The 18,793-nt window shown below is 39.4% G+C and overlaps 3 protein-coding genes across 4 annotated transcripts; 1 reads left to right on the top strand and 2 right to left on the bottom strand.

Moving 5' to 3' along the window:
- Window positions 1-343: 343 nt before the first annotated feature.
- Window positions 344-5,133, bottom strand: LOC109952686 (GTPase IMAP family member 1-like). The gene is made up of 7 exons (XM_020587879.1): window positions 4,488-5,133; window positions 3,740-3,817; window positions 2,200-2,250; window positions 2,021-2,071; window positions 1,859-1,909; window positions 1,540-1,590; window positions 344-1,416 (listed from the first exon to the last, which is right to left on the bottom strand). The coding sequence occupies exons 1-7, from the start codon at window positions 4,531-4,533 to the stop codon at window positions 689-691; spliced, it is 1,056 nt and encodes a 351-aa protein (XP_020443535.1). The 5' UTR covers window positions 4,534-5,133; the 3' UTR covers window positions 344-688.
- Window positions 5,134-5,210: 77 nt separating this feature from the next.
- Window positions 5,211-10,864, bottom strand: xrcc6 (X-ray repair complementing defective repair in Chinese hamster cells 6). Of its 2 annotated transcripts, none has more exons than XM_020587878.1 (13): window positions 10,768-10,864; window positions 9,852-9,932; window positions 9,499-9,611; window positions 9,033-9,174; window positions 8,337-8,588; window positions 7,979-8,165; window positions 7,638-7,824; window positions 7,188-7,356; window positions 6,804-6,965; window positions 6,419-6,548; window positions 6,118-6,218; window positions 5,888-6,004; window positions 5,211-5,666 (listed from the first exon to the last, which is right to left on the bottom strand). In XM_020587878.1, exons 1-13 carry the CDS (start codon window positions 10,847-10,849, stop codon window positions 5,467-5,469), a joined length of 1,923 nt encoding a protein of 640 aa, XP_020443534.1. In that variant the 5' UTR covers window positions 10,850-10,864; the 3' UTR covers window positions 5,211-5,466. The 2 variants fall into 2 exon arrangements, with proteins under 2 accessions (XP_020443534.1, XP_020443533.1); XM_020587877.1 differs by having other exon boundaries at window positions 9,852-9,961; window positions 10,768-10,856.
- A 92-nt stretch (window positions 10,865-10,956) lies between these two features.
- On the top strand, window positions 10,957-16,601 carry desi1b (desumoylating isopeptidase 1b). The gene is made up of 6 exons (XM_020587887.1): window positions 10,957-11,346; window positions 11,551-11,572; window positions 11,695-11,764; window positions 11,912-12,021; window positions 12,498-12,620; window positions 14,428-16,601. Exons 1-6 carry the CDS (start codon window positions 11,259-11,261, stop codon window positions 14,507-14,509), a joined length of 495 nt encoding a protein of 164 aa, XP_020443543.1. The 5' UTR covers window positions 10,957-11,258; the 3' UTR covers window positions 14,510-16,601.
- The last annotated feature ends 2,192 nt before the right edge of the window (window positions 16,602-18,793 follow it).

Here is an 18,793-nt window from a genome sequence, read left to right as displayed (position 1 = left end):
GAGAATACTGTGGTCATAAAAACTGAAACAAAGACTTAAAAGTCAGTTAATGTTAGTATAGCCTAAACTGTATGCTTATAGGATATAGAGGATTGAATACTTTTAAACAAGACTGATATGTCACTTTAGTGTTATACTAAATATTAGACGTTTACCGTAAAGCATTTGTCAGCATGTTACTGTTATTTGTTGCCTGTGTGATTACGATTATCTTTGACCACGACTACATTAATACAGTCTGTAACACCTGAAATTAAATTTGAGCCGGCTCATATTTATTTGATTGTTTTATTGTAGATAAGTAGAATGAACAGCACTGCTGAACTCTAGTCCTAGTATGAATTCTGTTTATTTTCCATGATTATCAGCAGCACAAACTTTAAAGTTTGATATGTCTCATGAATTATAAAAGACATAGTAGAGGTAAGATCTGGAACGTGAGGCGCAGTGAACAGACATCAAAGACTTATGACACATTACAATAGGAAAATGAAGTGACCCTGATATTGAACCAAAAGCATTCGAAGCAGTGGCAGTAAATTCAGGACAGTGGTGAACCAACAAAGAATTACCCTGGCACTTAAATCAGAATTGCATTGCACTTCAATGAATACTGCCTTATTTTTCACTACCCCAGAACCTCTTTCACATGGAATTACACCAATAACAGGAGAAATCCTTCTCTTATTTACATGTGTCTCAGTTTTCTAGCCAGTGCAGAGGACATGTCAGCTAGCAGCTCCTCCCTCATGCAGTCTTCCCTCCTCTGCAGCTCGTGGGTGAAATGCCCTCTCAGCTTCTTCATCTCCATCACACGCCCCAGTAGTTGCCTGCGTGTCACACTCTGTGCCTCCGGGAGGCGGTCTGCCCTGTTGTCTAGCAGCTCAGGCCTCTGGCCACATAGAGACACAGCCCTTTTCAGACCTCCAGCATCCACATCTAGCAGATGATCTACAGTATACCTTTGATCCAGCCGGTCTGCATGGGTGAGCACTGGGATGATGTATTGCATGACCTCATCTCCAAATAGTTCCAGAGTGGACTGGATTGCTTGGGCAGCATTGTGGTTGATCCCCATGCTGGAGCATGGGGCGTGGATCACCAGTAGGAAGGCATGTGGTCCAGGACTGGTGAGCTGAAGACACCTCAGAGCTTCTCTAGCTCTGTTGTTGTTCCCCAGTGATGGCCCTAAAAGATCTGGGGTGTCGATCACTGTAACCTTTCTACCATCCACTACCGTACCTTGTTTGGTGCTCTCCATTATGGGGCCCATGGATGCCCTTGTCTCACTGTTTCCCATCAAAGTGTCTGCCAGGGAGGTCCGTCCTCCACCAGGGGATCCAAGGAGGATCAGCCTGAGGCTTGGCTTGGTGTTGCTGCTGGTCAGAGCAGTCTCTGCTCCACTGCTGGACGGCCCTGCAGAGGTTTCATACATTTTTAGATAAATAATAAAGCACTTTGCAGAAGAGCTGTGATTCTCAGCCTAAACTCCATTTCAAAGACAGAAAAAGTATCAAAGGAAGATTACAGTGAACTGACCTGTGACCGCTTTGATGACAGCAACCAGCCACTTACATTTGGAGGATAATGCTAATGGTGGAGCAGATTAGAAGTCAGTAGTTTGACCTTTTATTTATCGGCCAATAATTATTATGCAGCTCTGTCACTAATTTAGCCCCAGTTTCTTCAAATACCAAATTGCTGTCATGTGTCTGCTTGAATTTCTGGAGTCCCTTCACCTGACATACCAAGTGAAATTGTGGAGGGTAAATTTCCTGTTAACTTTCACATAAAAAGTAACTTTGAAGCACACAGTGAAGAGTACTCACCATGAAACACAAATGTAGGCAGCACTCACCTATGATAAACCGCCACATCCGAGACAGCCATTTAAACAGGCTCTGGATTACTGAGACACAAGACATACATAGAAGAGTGAGCATACAGCAGTTCCTTTTGGCTTCACATGTTAGTTTTTATTCTTCATGGTCAGAAATTAGGGATGTACAATAGTTTATACCATTGAGGGTTCTCACAAGGCGGCTCACCCAGCTCCACAGAGCTGACAGACCTGAGGCAGAAGAAGATCACACATTAATGTTCTTCTGGTTGTTTTCATTTTATATCAGACACAAACACGACAGTCATATTAGATTATTCCTTTATGTATAGTGGATGATAGATTTGCTTATAACTTGCCAGTTAAAGAGCAGAAGAGACGGATCGGCCAACGGATCAGAGCTGGAAGAGCTAAAGAGAAAGCAAACTACAATTAGCATTACAGCCAAAGTCATGAAGCACAACTGAGGACTATAATAAGCAAGAAATTCAACAGGTCTCATATTGTTTGGGTTCATGTGCTCACATTTCAGTTTTCACTGCTACAGGCATTATTTGAAAACCACACAGTCTATTTCAACTTAAACCAGCCGAATACTGAAAAGGTGAAGACTGAGATGTGACTCAGATCCTGCAAATTGCCTTCATTACACAGATCCCATTACATAGTATCTTTCCCTGGTCACTTCCTCAAACATTAAAAATCTGGAGAGCTGCATTTGGGATAAGAGGATGCTGATTACTTTACATTTTGTGGTACTCAGTGCATATTTATAAATAATTCATACTTTAATTCCACACTGCTGTAGTACTGCAACTCCATTTATTTAAGTGATGGGCATTTCCTGCACTGTAAAAAACAAAATTCAAACTGATTTCAAAGCGTAGCTTCATTTAATGAATAAGACTGGTATTATTTTATATTTTTCTTATTACCATCAAATCCCATGAGAAGACCAAAACCAACCATGTTGTGTGTCTGTATCTCAAGACTGTTCTACCCTGTGTGTGGCACTCAGCTCAACGCCCATTCATTCCCACTGAACATGTACATTTTAAAAGGCATTTCACAAACAAATAGTAAGAGTTTTTTTTACAGGCCCACTATTTTGCTTAAACTGCAGAGCTGGTTTTAGAAAATGTTACTCAACCAGCGTAAACAGTGTATTTGTTGGAGCATATTTTAACAACCAGATAATTACACATTTGGTACATTAAGTTGGCAGCAAGCCACTTAAATAAAGTTCATCAGTGTGCCTGTTTTTAATAGTGTTTGGACAAAAAGCATAGTCTGTGGCACAGATGAATAAGACACTGGGCTGTACACAGACAGGACTTCAAAGCTGGTTTTGTACCTTTAAATAGAATTTGGTGACAATATGAAAAACATAGAATATCACCAGCTTTATTGTGTTACCCAGTGCAGTGGTGTGTTTCCCTGATGTGTTTTTAATTATTTTTGAATGACAGTGGAGGTCTATCCAGGACTGACAGACATTAACCATGAGTAGAGGCAAATCATTGTTGGTTTTAGTCTCTGTATTGGGAATGTTGAAAATACTGTTAATATAGAAAATGACCAGCCTTACACTTTAAATCAGAATGTGCGTTTGATTGCAAGTCTGTTGAAGCTGTTAATGTGTATGTATATATATGTTAATACATGTCACTATGTCACTAACAACTGAGGGGGCTAAAGTGACCCTCTGCCACTAGCACCCATATTCCTTGGCTACACCCCTGGTAATAGGCTACCATCTAAACCATAAAAACCATTTCTGACACAATATGATCTATTCTTTTTAGAATCGTCTGTGGAGGACAGGTCAATGAGTCAGAGAAACAACATGGCTGATATGTCAAGTGATCTTTCTGTTTTTACAAATTCATGTGAACTGACTCTGGGAGAATCTGTAGAGGAGATACCCCACCACAGTGAACGCTCCCATCTGGATGGTGTTGTTGTTCATCCACCAGCCTAAGCAGAGAGTGGAGAGAGGAATGCATGACATTAATATTGCAGTGTTGTTCACAACTTATTATGAGGTTTACCTTTAACCCACCGTGACATGCAGAATGAAAGACTAACTCACAGGGAATTCCTGTTGTTGAATACAAGGCTTTGTGTGTATGTGGCTGTAGTCATATCCAGGTTCACAATCATAGTAAACCCTTTCAGATTAATATTTATATGTAAAGTCTGACCTCACAATCTCTGTCATATTAGGATTATTTTGGTAGCAAACATATTAGTTTTGTTTAAAATTGATTATATAATAATACAACATGAAACATTGTTGGGTAGTATTTTCTTTTAATTGTCATAACTGAAAGGTACCAAGTGCTCAATTGCAATTTATTTTTAAAAACTAACCTGAAAGTCAAAATATTTTGCTGCAAACCTGGTGATAAACTGCCCAGTCTACACAATATGCTTTCCGAATGTAAGAGCTTAGGTTTTGCAAATATAAAAACTCAAAATTACAACATGAAAGAAAGACCACTGAGACTTAAAAATTACACTAAGGCCCAGTATAGATGGCATTGTCAAACAATAAAGTTAAAATACAAATTACTGTATATTTTCTATGATGTACTGCAGACATCTTTAAAGGTATGTTTGATCAGTTTTTAATATTCCTTCTTACCTGTAACAGCATCCTCAGTGCTGTCCTTTTCACAGTGACACTCCATTTACTTTCAGCCTATGTCTAGGTGACAGGACTACTGCTCACAACTTTCAAATAAACCTAGGATTGATATCTGAATTAAAAAAAAAAAGTCACAGTTGTAGTTTCATAATGGGGTAAACCAAAACCGAAAACCTAGACAGCAGTATCAAGTAGTGCAAAGGTCTGTTTTAACCCATATCAACCTGATGTGTAGTTAATTCAAGCTTCCAGAGGAACGCCATCTACTTTCAGTTTGTAAAAATCTGACGCAACTCACGTGGCCAGAGTTGTATGTGATCCCTTCTTCCTGTTATTGTGCAGTGCCGTTTGCCAGCATAGGCCTGCCCTCAACGGGAACACAGCTTCTGTTATTGTGCCGTGTGTTTCAACAATGCAGTGGGTGGGTCAAGGTATGCTGATCATGCTGCAGTCTCGCTGTGTAAGGACACACCTTTGTTCTTGCTACAAGAAGAACTGGAACTGCTGCTTAAACTGTCCAGTATACCCACTCATGCAGTCATTGAAATTAAACAAAGCAGACTCAGATATAGAAAAGGTTTTTGTTTTATTAAAGCAAGATTACCAACAAGTGTCACCACTAGTTATAATATGACCGTGTTTATAGTTACAGGATGTTTTTGTTATAATGTTGTAACTCATATCAACCAGTTTGAAGGTTTTTTTTTTTTTTTTTTTTTCCATTTAGACATTATTTACGTAATGTGGGACTGATAAGAACTGCAAATGTCAGCACACTATGCTGCCTTTCAACATGTCTAATCTTGTCAAGCAGAACAGGAAACTTGTATTGTTGCTAACACAGTGGCAGGTCTGTCCAATTTTTTTAACCAGAATATGATTTGTGAGGCATTTCTACATTTGGAATCAGCAGGCATACTGATCTGAAACCCGTATGCCTGCTCCTGAAGGCACACAGAGTCAGATATCTCACTCTTCATGAGGCCAGGCGGGCAATCAGAGCATCTATCAGCTCCTGTTTCTTGGTCCCAGTGGTCCGAACCCCAAACTGCTTACAGGCCTCCTTCAGCACGGGCACGGTCAGCTTTCCCAGGGTGCCGTTCTGCATATGGGCCCTCAGCTCATCCTCTGGTACCTCCACTTTGGGCTTTTTCTCAGCTCCAGCTCCAATATCCGCTACAAGTTCATTCAAAGAGAAAGCATTCAGTCAAAAGAGTAATGAGTATAAAGTAACCACAGTACTGGGTGGTGTAACTTCAAAATCATCTGTACTTATAAGTTTCTCAGTCAAACCCCTGCCAAAACTGTGTACTGAGCCATACAATTCAGACTAACAACAACAGTAGGCAAAAACAACAACATCTTTTTGCTAATTTCTGTTATGACTCCAGCTCTACCTGTTTTGCGTTTGGCAGCTGGCTTGTTCTCTGTAGTGTAGCCTGCAGGGTAGACCAGATCTTTAAAATCCTGGACCAGAGGACCAAGACGCTTGTCAATCTCGTCCACCTTTGGCACTGAGACGGAAGGACAGAGAAAGAGAAAGGCAGGGAAAGCGTGTCAAAGAAACAAGCAATGGCTGTATTAGATACAGAAGGAACAAGGCTTTCTGTGTTTGTCTGCATCTTACTGATGAGGTCCTGTGTGTCTTCTGGGGCCATCATATCCAGAGCCAAAGCCTCCAGGTTCCTGTAATGCTGCTGGATGACTGGGTTCTCAAAAGCATCACTCCTGCATTACATTGCAAACAATGAAAAAGCATTACTGACAGAAACCGACTGAATGGTATTGGTGTTGGTTTTGTTAGCCTACCTTTTGTCATTTAAGTTTACAGACTGTTACTGCACCCCAATTTGTTTTTCCTGGGTTTTTTTTTTGGCATCTACTGTAGAAACTGAAACCTGTGTAAAGCACTGAACATGTGCAGCTACCTGTATGTGAAGCGGAGCTTGGAGACAATCTCCTTCATCTTGTCCACCTGTGTTTGTGAGGCAGACGGGCACCGGGGAGGATCCAGAGTCCGTATGTCGTCAGCGTACGGCAGATAGATAACATTGAAACCTGGTCCAGGCAAAAGATGACAGCCATCAAGCTATAGCACAGTACAACTATTTGCCTTTCTTGCTTATCAATATAAACTGTACAGCTGTTTACAAAGACTAGATGAGACAAATATAGTAAAAATATTTAAAGAGTGAGCAAACATTTGTATGCAGTAAAAAGTGACAGGACTACAGCTGCTTCAGCCATTATGGGTGGGACTGATCAGCTTAACCAAACCCAGTGAGGCTCCTGCTGAGCCTGGCAGTGTGTTACCTGGTGGGGTAATCTGTACTTTCCCTTCATCTGTCTCCTCTTTCTGAGGTACTAGAGCAACAAATCGAGGAGGGTAGTTTCGGCGGGGGATGCAACGGCACACAGCGAACACGTTCTTCTCGCTACACTTCGTCAACAAGGCAGAGAACAGACATGCGCTGCCTATGGAGGAAAACAACACACAGCAGTTCAGTCAGTAAAGATGTAGCTCCCAGCACTGTAACCTTATTTTGTCAATTTCATTTTTATTTTAATTATTCATATAATATCACTATATTTAATAAATAATTATTTCTCCCATTAAATATTAGCACCCACCTTATCAAGAAAAAGTCTTTTGGTATGGCAAAAACCCATAATGCTCACACAGACACACAGAACTACCTTGCACCTCGTCCTCTTCAGGATACAGGAAGACAGAGGGCCGGATATGGTGGTGCAGTTTGAGCTTCTCCATAGGTTTGAATCCCATCAGATATAGGCCAGGATCATCAAACTTCTTGATGGCGTCCACCTCGTCCTTCTCCATCACTATCTGCTTTTTACCATACACCTACAGCAGACATACAAAACAAAGAGGAAAAAAAAACAAAACAAAATGAATGAATGACAACTGCTGATAATCTCTGACATTTATGTTATGTTAGTTATGCCACCAACTAAATTAGGTAACTTTATTTGGTTGATATATTTCTCTGGTCAGTCTGGTGCATAACAGAACACAATAAAGGATGCATTACCAGTTAGTTAAAAAAACCTAACTAACACTGTACAGCACATAAATCTCTCACAAAAAAAGAATCAGAATTAGCCTTTTACTTTGTCTGGTCTTACCTGGGCTTTCTTTATCTCACTGGGGAGTAGCAGGCTGCCAGTCTGGGTGTGGAAGGTGCGGGTTTTGCTGCGGACTGGCTCATTGGTTTCCCTGTAAAGTTTGATGGGTCCGGGTTTTCGGGCTGTTACAGCAGTTGCATAAATTCCCACCGCTACATTTATGCCCTCACCAAGTCTAAGGTTTAACCTAAGGATAGCACAGAGGGAAAGACGGAAAGCAGCGAGTAAGAGTTTACTGATCAAAAAGCAACCAGATGGGTTAATATTTCAGGTTAATAAAAAAGGGAAAAGGACATAAAAGCTTATCTGCCTGGAAATATAAACTTGTCTCTTATCTCTACCTAGCTAAGGTTCTCTTTTTCTGCTCCTTGACTCGCACCCTCTTCTTGAGATCATCCAGTTTGTTACAAGGTTCCAGCTGCAGCCCCAGCTCACTCTCATCCTCTGGCGGACTTATAATGTCACAAAAAAACAGAGAGACATCGAAGCCGCCTGGTTTCATCAGGTGCATCAAATCTATAACAACACCTAGGAGAACAGGGGCAGGTGAGGTGAGGCCTCATGAAAGTGAAGCATTTTTACAGTTGCAATGCAAAGTTTTATACAGTGAAAATAACAGTAAAAATCTAAAAAAAAAAAACATTGTATGAAGTGAAGTGAGTGTTTTAAAGGTTTCAGTAGCTTTTGCTTTGGACTCACTGGTGTCTTTGAGGTCACCAGCCTTGGTGCGAGCCTGTCGGTCCTTTGCACTGTCACCCCCGTGTGGTTCGTCTCTGCAAGTAAAGATCATGAGCCGCTTATGTGAAAGGCGAAGCTTGATGTCGCTATAGAGGTTGGCGCAGCACCACAGGGCATCGCCTAACGATGTCTCCCCACTGCCTATGGTCTCTGCTGCTAGCTTGGCACCCTTTTCCCCACGCATAGCCTCCACTTCCTGCACTCGTTTTGCACCTTTGGAAAATAAGGAAACAGAGAGATATAGCCTGTAAGACATCATGGAAGGTAGATGATGAAAAACAGAATGACCGTGGGTCTGCAAAAGATATATTTTACAAGGTAAAACATTATTTAGAAGGAAAGAAAAAGTTAATGCAAAATTTTCATTGCAGGGGCACCAATATTGCTCTTCTCTGAGCTGATCCAAATACTGATTATCAGATTAAGAGGGCTTCTTTTAGTGCTTGCTGTATATTTTACTATACAAGAATTGATAAATGAATTCACTAAATACTCTGTAAATTCTTAAGCTTTGTGAAACAATGTGATAACAATAAGAAGTTACAAAGTTAAATGTTTTTTATGTGAATACATTAGTCATTATACCTTTGCCCACATTTTTGGCAGCATTTTACATATAGTGTGACCATGTGTTAGTTTGAAAATGCAGCATATTACCTGGTTCATCAAGGCTATGGTACACATACACGTGCTTGAATGAGTTCCTGGGGTTTTTGCTCTGCTCTGTGCCGTAGAAAACCAGAGCCACCAGGTCCCTGTGGCTACTGATGATCTTACTGGTGTACACACTGGACACGACCTACAAGGACATAATAGAGACAGCTATTATCATAAGAATGATAAATGAAAAATAAGTAATAAAGTAATTCTATAGCTGTGACATGCTGTAGATAATCTTGAGAGGTTTTCGGTTTTCTTATACAATTTCAGTCTTAGCCTCTACATATACATCTGAGATAATTCCAGCACATTTCAATTCCAAAACATATTAGGACCTAATTCAGTGTCCAAACATTTCAGGTGTTGCAGTACACGGATTCTGTCACACAAAAAAGGTGGCAAAGAAAAGACAAAACAAACACGACAAACAATAGCAGAAGAGAACGCTATCGGGCCACCTTACCTGCATGGTCATGTCAAAGTTGGAGGGCTGTCCATCTTCTCCTTTGATGAACATTTCCTTAGAGGCATCAACCAAGAAGACCAAACTGTCTCTCCCTGTGATTCTGTAGTTTCCTAACAAAGACAGAGACTCTGATTTATTCTGGTGTAACTTTAAGGGGTCAGTCTTACTTTTTTTGTCACATGTTGTCATTTACAGTTCCCTAAATGGGAAATATGACATGACATGAAGTATTCAAAGGAAATACTCTATGTAGCAGCCAGAAATAATGACCAAACAGAGAGATCAACTGTAGCTAACAATCCTGCATTATTTGGACCTCAAATGAAGTAATGAGGATGCATTCATCTCACCTCCAGCTTGCTCTCCTTCCTCCTGCTCCTCATCCTCATCCTCGTTTTGGTAGTAAGTGGTCCACTCTGCCATTAGGATTGCTTTTGTTTGGTGAAAGAGCAAAAGTAGCCTATTTAAATCGTGTAGTACCACATCACTTGGACTGGATCCAAACAGTGTAATTTCTAGCAAAAGGCATTTATTTATCCATTTATTCAACTATTATGTATACATGGTGGTCCGACGGGAGCAATTCGGTCTATTTCATAGCCACCCTGTGTACAAAGGACACCAAAAGCAAGTGCAATACTTCACCAAATAGAACTTACAGCCGCGAATACTTGATAAAATTGAGAAAAATTAAAGCGGAATTAAACTAGGACTGAAACAACAAGTAGCGTCTTGTTTGGCACTGATAGCCTAGCTCTGATCCACTGCTCTGGACTAGCACCTAGCATTGATGTAGTACTGGAATACCCAAGGTACATTATCAGTACTGAGGTAACGTTACCGAGTAAAATGCGTGTGATAACGTTACATCTTATGCAGTCAGTCGGTGTTGCCCAGCTGGTGAACTACTGATTTGCTGTGCTTCTTAAAAACTTTATGAAGCTACTTGAAATAAAAATAAGCGTGGTGGTATTTTAAGCAAAGAACAGTGACTGTACAAATGATAAAGCGATTATAAAATATCTCTAATTATTATTATGACGTTATTAAAGTTTAATTACCCAGGGTCTTAAATTTTAACAGGACAATGTAACGTTATCTAGCTTAGCCTGTACAGCTTGTACTTAGCCACATTTCGTTTAATGGGATTTTTGAGCCGCTTAGTTAACAACTATGTCTTTTTGATGACGCACACAAAGCACATAGATTAAACACAAATAAACAATAATAGTTATTAAGACATTGCATAGGCACACATTGACTTACCAAGAAAACTCCCTAGAGTCGCATTCAAGACTGGACCAGCCTTGCGCGCTAAAGTACATGAACGAGCACGCCGAACAATCATACGGAACGGCTCATCTTCTATTGGGCGCTTGTCTGCAAATCTAAGATACTGTCCAATCCTAGTAAAGTAGGCGGGATTTCTTTGCAGAGCGCGTCTCCGGAACAAGGAAGTATTAGTTTCCCATGACAAATTGATATTTGAGAGTCATGTTGTTGTTTGTAGTAAGACTGTGATACAACACCGACTGTCGGCACACGTTGCCTTCAGGCTTTTACTGTTGGATTTATTTCACTACATTATTTATTACTTTTCATGTTTAGACTCATGAGAGTTCCAGGATACGCTTTTAATTGGCTGAAGTTTTATGTGCCATCTAACTGCAACTAGCTAACTAGCCCTAACGTTTGGTGGATGTGATTCACCTGACTTTAAGTTAGCTGTGATTTGAAGAAAATCCTCGTTTGTCGGCATGGATCAGACAAGCTCTTATCCAGTGAAACTGTACATTTACGACATATCCAGAGGCATGGCCCGCCAGCTGAGTCCACTCATGCTAGGTGAGTTTCTTACTAGGTAGTTGGCTTTCTGAAATCCGCAGAGAGTGCTCCCTGGGCCCGCGAGAGAAGCCAGGAGGTAGCGGGGATGCTCTCAGGGCCCAGCTATAATTTTATTTTCAGTTAACTTTATACGATAGTAGATACATAAATAAGGTTGTAGCAATAATGCTTTCTAATTTAAATGTGTTTATTTTGTCTTTACAGGGAAACAGCTTGATGGGATATGGTGAGTGTAGCTTTTTATTGCAGGTTAATTTTTTAAGTCTTCTTATCAATAATCCTGTGAACTGCGGTTAATTACTTCATGGCTTTGTTGTAATCGAAAAAGTATATTTTGGTGCCTTACAGGCACACTGGTGTTGTGGTCCACGGAAAGGAGCACTATTTTGTTGGAGAAGGCATCAGCAGTTGTTTACCTGTAAGAATCAGCCCCTTCCTTTTCCTCAGACATCCAGCATGTTACACATTGCCCTTTGAAACCTATAGTGTTTTAAGTAAAAGGTAATGGATCAAAATGCAGCTTTTGTTGAAGTGTCTGGAACGTGCACCTTTATTTGTGTTATAGGGTGGCACCCTCTTGGGTGAACCTGACTCCATAGTTGACCTGGGTTTCACTGAGGTGCCTGAAGACATATTTATGGAGCATCTGACTTCACTGGGAGAGTCTACATACGGGTAAGAGCTGTGGTTCATCGAAGAGTCTTAACACAGAGTGAAACACCGGTGCATTCATCCTGAAGGTTAGGAAGTCTGTTGTGATAAATGCAACCATTTTCTTTCTTGGAACCCTTTTTTATCATTCATTATATGTGGTCTTCATTATACTTTGGATTTTTGAATTAGTGAAATTAGTGGGGGGGAAAACAAATTTAAATAACTTGAACTGGCTTGAATTGTGAACTCTTATTTATCCCCATAATTACAGCCTTTTATATTCAAAGTTAATATATTGGTTAATATAATGAACATTATCTTGAATTCTTGACAAATTAGCTTCACTTTACATTTAGAGTCTAAAAATACATCTGATGTCCTTAGTTCTTCTGTTATCTCTGTGTCATGTTTCTGTCTTGTCTTTTCCTGCCACTCACCCTCCCTTCTCCCCCCGGCTGACCTCTGTCCTTTCTCTGATTTTATGTCTTGGTGGACAGTAATGACAAGTACAACTTGTTTGAGCACAACTGCAACACTTTCAGCAACGAGGTGGCTCAGTTTCTTACGGGCAAAAAGATCCCGTCGTACATCACAGACCTTCCATCTGAAGTACTATCCACGTGAGTCTACAATCTTGAATTCCTAATGTATATGTATAACTGGCCAAATAATATAATATCAAACCAAAACCAGTCCACCAATTTGTCGAGACTTGAGATGCAACTGTTGAGCAATTTTGGTTTTCATCTTTGCAAGTTCCGTAAGGTAAGCGATTTGACGTTTGGCTCAGGTCACTTAGTTTGGATGACTCCGACTCTTGTCAAAAGTACAGTTAATACCCATCCACGTGAAAAGACGTCAATTCATCTTTCCCAATTTTAAGATTCTGTAAATAAAATGATAATTAATTAAAAAAATATTTGGCTGATTAGTCAGTGACCCCTGAATTTTTATTTGTTCTCATTCATTTATACAAGGTTTTTTAAAAATCCATCACACATCTGTAGATTAACCAAAGTGAAAGAAGTAGAATTAGGTTAAAAAGTTATTACTAGGAAAATAATAGGGCTGTCCCCAATGGCCATATTTGGGTTTCGGAGCTTTGGTAGTAATAACTGTGGAATATTCACCCCGAGTGTGGTGGTGGTGGGGCTTTAAACAGCACAGTCCTTTTCAGACATGAGATACGTAACATTGCTGCCTCATCAGTCTGTTAAAGCAGCAGCTCATTCAAAGACGGGACACTTTTATGTTAATGTTCTTCAGGGCTTCACTCAGACATACCCATGTCATTGGACAAGAAAAAGGCACGGGGACCGTCTACAAAATGCAATGAAAACAGAGCCTGCTATAAAAATGTTCACTCTTAGGGTAGCCTAGTGTCACTAAGATCACTTAATGCATCACTGGTCTTCTGTTGGTTGTACCACGACACTCAGTTTGGAAAAATATGCATAAGAGTGATGCTGTTGAATATTTTTAAAGTACCTCTTCTCTGTGTTGTACTTTGTACACTGTCCCTGCACATCCGTCTCACAGCCGACTGCACATACGCTGTTTCACCAAAATGGCTTGTTTTGATGAATGTTAGGTTGTAGCTCATTGTCTATCTGCCTTACTAAGTAAAGAGGCATTGTTTGTGTTTTAACAATGTTTCACTTAATGACTTATTGATCCAGGAACATAGACTCTGTGAATATTTTGTCCTAGGATTGGCCTTATGCTGTTTTATTAACTTCTGATATTTTGAAGCAAGAATGTCACCATTTAGAATATCTGGTCATCTAGGCTGGTTTGGAGATTTGCTCCAAACGTTTTCAGTTTTCAGAGTTGTGAGTACCAGCTAGTGGACCAAGCTGTCTCCATCCTGTTCTTGTTCCTCTTCATCATCAGACTCAGATTGCACTGAAATTTCCTGCTGTCTCAAATATTCGAATAATAAATTAAAAAAACAATTACCTACCCAATGAACGAAAATCCGAATAGTCGAATATTTGGGTCCAGCCCTAGAAAATAGTAAAATGACTCACCTCCAGTAAATCAGTCCACCTCAAATAAAAGCTGGGCTGTACTGAACATCCCAGGCTGATGGTGCCCCGTATGAGAAGATGTGATGGTTGATTTTGCTCATACCTTTCACAGGAGGTGACACTGAAACAATATTGCATTCATATTTATTGCATTAGTTATGAAACATGAATAATACAAAACAGTTTGCTTACAATAGTATTGAAATAATGTTGAAATTGTAGTTATTGTGCCACTGTGACTTCTGTCTGGTATTCCTCTCTTTCTGGCTCACTCTCTCTGTCTTTGTCTTAAGACTGTTGTCCTGTTGTGCTCAGTCTGTTTATTGTTCCCCCCTTTTTGTTCTTGAGACCCTTCGGTTTCAGTGTAACTGTACTGTCTGCTCTGTTTTCTCTGTAGGCCATTTGGCCAGGCTCTCCATCCCTTACTGGATTCCATCACCATAAATCCTGGAGGCGACAACATAACTGGACAACGGTAGACAGGGTTGTGCCCTACCGTAACCTTAAAGAAAAATACTTTTATTTAGGTGGTTTGGGTGAGAATGGGACATTGACCACCAGTCACCAGCCAGATCTTGAACTTCTGTGACTGTGGTTAACCTTTTCTTTTTGGTGAATTCAGCTACTAGTTCAGGTTTGGCACATTCCACATATCTGAGATTTTAATACTATAATCAATCACAATGTGTATTTTGCTACAAATTCAGATGGCATTCAAAAAAAAAAAAATCTGTTACTACTCCAACAAATGTAGAGGATTATACAACCTCTAAGACTACAAGACCCATTAATACACATTAAAAACACAGTTCGTACCAAAAGAACTGTGATCAATTATAATGAATCCCTGATGACAACACAGAAACCCAGATGTGCATGGTAAACTCATGGTAAATGTATGAAAGTGAAGGGAAAAGGATTCATCTCGTAAGAGGCAGTGAGCTCTCCCCACTGACATGGGGACTTAAAGGACAAAAGACAAGTATTTGCCAGTGGCATGATAAGGCTAGGGAATAGGAGTCAGACTCGCTGGTATAGCATTGTAAGATTAGTGCTGGTTATATACTGAGTTCTGTATCGAAAAAACCCATTAATCATTTAGTCCCTTTTAGTATATTTTAATGTTTTAAGCAGATAAAGCCTCTGTTATTGTCATCTTCTCATATCTGAGCCTGTACACAGTCAATCAATGTGTGGACTGTTCTTCTCACACTTCTTCAAAGACTGTCATAATAAAGGACCTTAAAAAAAGGATGCAGATTCACAAGAGCACTGGGAATCAATTGAAATACAAATCTGGGGGATGCAAAATGATTTGGTTAAACCAGGGGAAGCACTCTCACAAACTCGTAGCTGCATCTGGTTTATCACACTCAGAGTAGATATCTACTCTTTGTAGGCCCATGGCCCCAGAGGTTGGCACACATTAAACATAGTGTCAGGCTGTGTTTATTTGAGATACTTTATAAGAATTTATCAGAAATATTCCACAGTGTTACTAAATTCTTCTCCTAAAGTCCTGAATCCACAACTGGATCTTGTACCAAAGATTTTGGTCCACACGTCAAATTTTGTAATGTACCAAAAACAGTACTGCAACAGTAAAACAAACAAACAAACAAATCTTCTCTGAGAGAGGTAATATCTCTTCCCTTCAAAACCTTAGACTGGTTTCTTTCCTATGGAGTTGAGGGTCATCTGAATGTAAATTGAAACCCACCACTGCAAGGGTATCTGTGTGGTTACTGCTTGGACCCTTCTTATAATTACTCTTCTTTTTAATGTGTCAGTTTCTCTTTTGATTTGTTTCCACCACGGCCATTAATATGACAGGTTCAGTGGACCAGAGTAGGTTAGAGCTGGTCTGTCTTTGTATTCAGTGCTTCAGAAAATAATCCGACCAAGTTTAAGGCCTAGTGTTGAGAGATTCTGAGGCACTTGCTTCATTCAGAAACAGCATAGTATTGTGTGTTTTTGAAATACAGGACCAATCATCTGTATTGTATTTACATGACTAAACCAGGCATAGTAAATTATATGTGCTGCTTTTGTTAAGTAACATTCACTTATCCATTATTCCTTAAGGAAGAACATTGATGCCATGTCATTCTCAGTTCAGGTGAAAACCTTTTGTGAATAAGTAATAGTTTCCTTTTCTGTCATTTTGAACCTTGTTAGTACTGTTTAACCTGCTGCTGTTACACCTACTTAATCTTGTTAAGAGTGTCAGCAAGTCAGAAGTATCATTAACAAAATTTTGCAAATAATGCAAAAGACCTCTGAAATCACGTATAACTGTCTAAAATCTGAATGTATAGGAGCTTGATTTTTTTTTTTTACTTAAAATGTTGAATTTGATTTAATTCAATTCTTTATTTTTGCACATAAGTGAACCTGTTGGAAAAGGGCAAATAAACTCCTGTTTAATAACTGGTCATACCTCCCTACAGAGAGAAATGAACAGAAATGATTTTTATATTTGTATAATTAAAACATATTAAAATTTACTGACACCTTGCACTTTGTTAAATGTGTGACATTTGAAATTTGACTCAAGTTGTGGCATTAAAATATCCCTTATTTTTTAAAATTACCATATTCTGAACTGATTTCTTTAAACGTCACATTTTAACAGCACAGTATAAGCAAAGGAAAGCAGCAGTGTTTGCACTCTGTTGGTAAAATAGCTAGATTAAGATTTCAGGACACCACCAAGTGCTCTGGGTCTATGTAGTACCAACACCAGCCACAAGGTGACACTACAGGTTCACTATTGTGGTGACATCTTATTCATGCCACAGTACATCGAGGCATCATATAAATCCTGCAAGTTTTACATGTGTAAAATTGATGAGGGAGTTAGTGGGGCATTCTTGTGATTGTCACTGCCTCAAATCCCGGCTGGGAAATTCCTGTAGATGTAATATACAGTAGCTACTGTCAGGTGGACCCTGAGTCTTGAGGCCTTTTCCCTCAACTATTCAAAAGAAGCCACTGACAATGAAAGAGTATTTGTGCTCAGTGAAATTTCCCTTTTATAGGTGGCTGTTAATTATAACGGTTGCTTTTGGGTTTTATTCCTATCAGTTCGGCAGTTCTCTCAAACCGTAACGTCAGTTTTTACCACAGGCCATGTTGTCTCATGATCATGTCTTGCTTGTAACTTGATTAGACAAAAAAGCTGCCAAGTTCATTTCTGCTACAGGGAGTTTTGTCTGCGTTGAGTGTTTTTAGTATCAGCAGACCCAATTAAGGTTCATTCTGCTTGTTGAAGCGTTTGGCCCACAAGAGTCAAAGCTCCATTGTCTCTGGCACAAACACAAGACAAACCACTGCCTCATATTAATTGTACAGCCTTTAATATTTCATCTTCAAAAGTGGCATCAGTTACTAAACAATCCTTTTGTAAAGAATAATTTTGGGTATAAATTAGTTTTTTGCGGCATACTGTATATCACACAAAAACACTTTGGATGAACTTTGCTGTCATAACTTGTATAAAATATTTATCATACTTCCATTGCCTTATATATTTTGCAAGATGTTAACCTGCAGAGGTTCATCGTGCCAAAAACAAAACATTGACAGGGCTGCAAAAAATTCCTTAGTGTCATATGCTATAGAAATTCTCTTATAGTGCGTTTGCCACTAATGTGAAAACCCAGTACAAGAATATGACGTACTGTGCTATAGGCCTACTTTAACCTCATCTGTTGCAAATTAGAAAATTGCACAACTGAAGTAATATATATCTTTTAAATGCTGTTTCATGTTACTAAAATCATCAACATGAAATAATAAATTCTATTAATACCTGACACTGACAGCAGTTGTAATAACTTCCTAACGTTGTTCAGTTATACAGCCCTTATTTAAACAAAACAAATAGGAAATTTCATGGAATAAACATGTTTCCACAACATTCGTAAAGAAAACGGAACACGATGTTTGCATTAGCTAAAAACCTAAAAAAAAAAATTCCATGTTTTCAAAAGACTGAATTACATTAGACATTTATCATACATAGGTGAAAAAGTGGTTTGTTTCACCTGCAAAGAACAGAAGGATACTCTTGTGTTAGGTGGAGGAATTCATGATTTCCTACAAAAAAAAACAAAAAAAACCAAACATTTGGAAGCACTTGTTCACAGCAAGGAACCAAAACTCTATTGTATATAAAAAGTGATTTTGTGTATCAGTATTTTTAACTCACATCATCGAGCATTAAGAGGAAATGATGCCTGCTCAGGATTCTCTGTTGCATTGTGATTAATTACAGACCACTGACTATATATATGATGGATGACGTGTCACCACTTTTTTACATTTTGCAAAAGTGAAGTCAAAATATCACGAATACAATAGCTGTCCTCCTCCTTTTCTGCAACCAGATTCTGTGCGGTAGCGACTAAGAGTGGAGTGATAGCATCAGAGCTTCAGTCAAAGCCGTCAAATCAACCAAAATACACCTCTTTTATATCATCAATTAACTTATTAAGAACAAACTCACCAGGAAAATGACCACTTGTACACACATCAGTGTGATAATATCTACCAAAAACCACAGAAGTGACCTCTGGGAAAAATTTGGTTTGTACTTAAGAGTTTTAATTTGGCTCATGTCCCATCCACTAACACAGAGGTTGGCTTTATGACTTATACTGCAACCAGCCACCAGGGGGCGGTTGAGTCATGGTGGCTTCACTTCTGAGAGCTGTCATGATGTCCGTCATACAGCATATACAGTCAATGTTATAGACACA

Source organism: Monopterus albus, unplaced genomic scaffold (assembly GCF_001952655.1).
Source record: "Monopterus albus unplaced genomic scaffold, M_albus_1.0 scaffold485.1, whole genome shotgun sequence".
Taxonomy (NCBI): Eukaryota; Metazoa; Chordata; class Actinopteri; order Synbranchiformes; family Synbranchidae; genus Monopterus; species Monopterus albus.
Note: the sequence above shows the minus strand (reverse complement) of the source record. Positions and strands in the feature narration are given on the sequence as shown.

What these genes read in the sequence shown, in the direction of transcription:
- LOC109952686 (XM_020587879.1), bottom strand. Translation starts at nt 4,533, where the DNA reads ATGGAGTGTCACTGTGAAAAGGACAGCACTGAGGATGCTGTTACAG. An exon ending in CACTGAGGATGCTGTTACAG is followed by an intron (nt 3,818 to 4,487) that starts GTAAGAAGGAAT and finishes CTCTCTGCTTAG; the next exon opens with GCTGGTGGATGAACAACAAC. An exon ending in CCTCTACAGATTCTCCCAGA is followed by an intron (nt 2,251 to 3,739) that starts GTCAGTTCACAT and finishes CTTTCTCTTTAG; the next exon opens with CTCTTCCAGCTCTGATCCGT.
- xrcc6 (XM_020587877.1), bottom strand. Translation starts at nt 10,826, where the DNA reads ATGTACTTTAGCGCGCAAGGCTGGTCCAGTCTTGAATGCGACTCTAGG. An exon ending in GTGAGATAAAGAAAGCCCAG is followed by an intron (nt 7,357 to 7,637) that starts GTAAGACCAGAC and finishes TGTCTGCTGTAG; the next exon opens with GTGTATGGTAAAAAGCAGAT. An exon ending in AGACACACAGGACCTCATCA is followed by an intron (nt 6,005 to 6,117) that starts GTAAGATGCAGA and finishes CTTCCGTCTCAG; the next exon opens with TGCCAAAGGTGGACGAGATT.
- desi1b (XM_020587887.1), top strand. Translation starts at nt 11,259, where the DNA reads ATGGATCAGACAAGCTCTTATCCAGTGAAACTGTACATTTACGACATA. An exon ending in GCTGAGTCCACTCATGCTAG is followed by an intron (nt 11,347 to 11,550) that starts GTGAGTTTCTTA and finishes TTGTCTTTACAG; the next exon opens with GGAAACAGCTTGATGGGATA. An exon ending in AAACAGCTTGATGGGATATG is followed by an intron (nt 11,573 to 11,694) that starts GTGAGTGTAGCT and finishes GGTGCCTTACAG; the next exon opens with GCACACTGGTGTTGTGGTCC.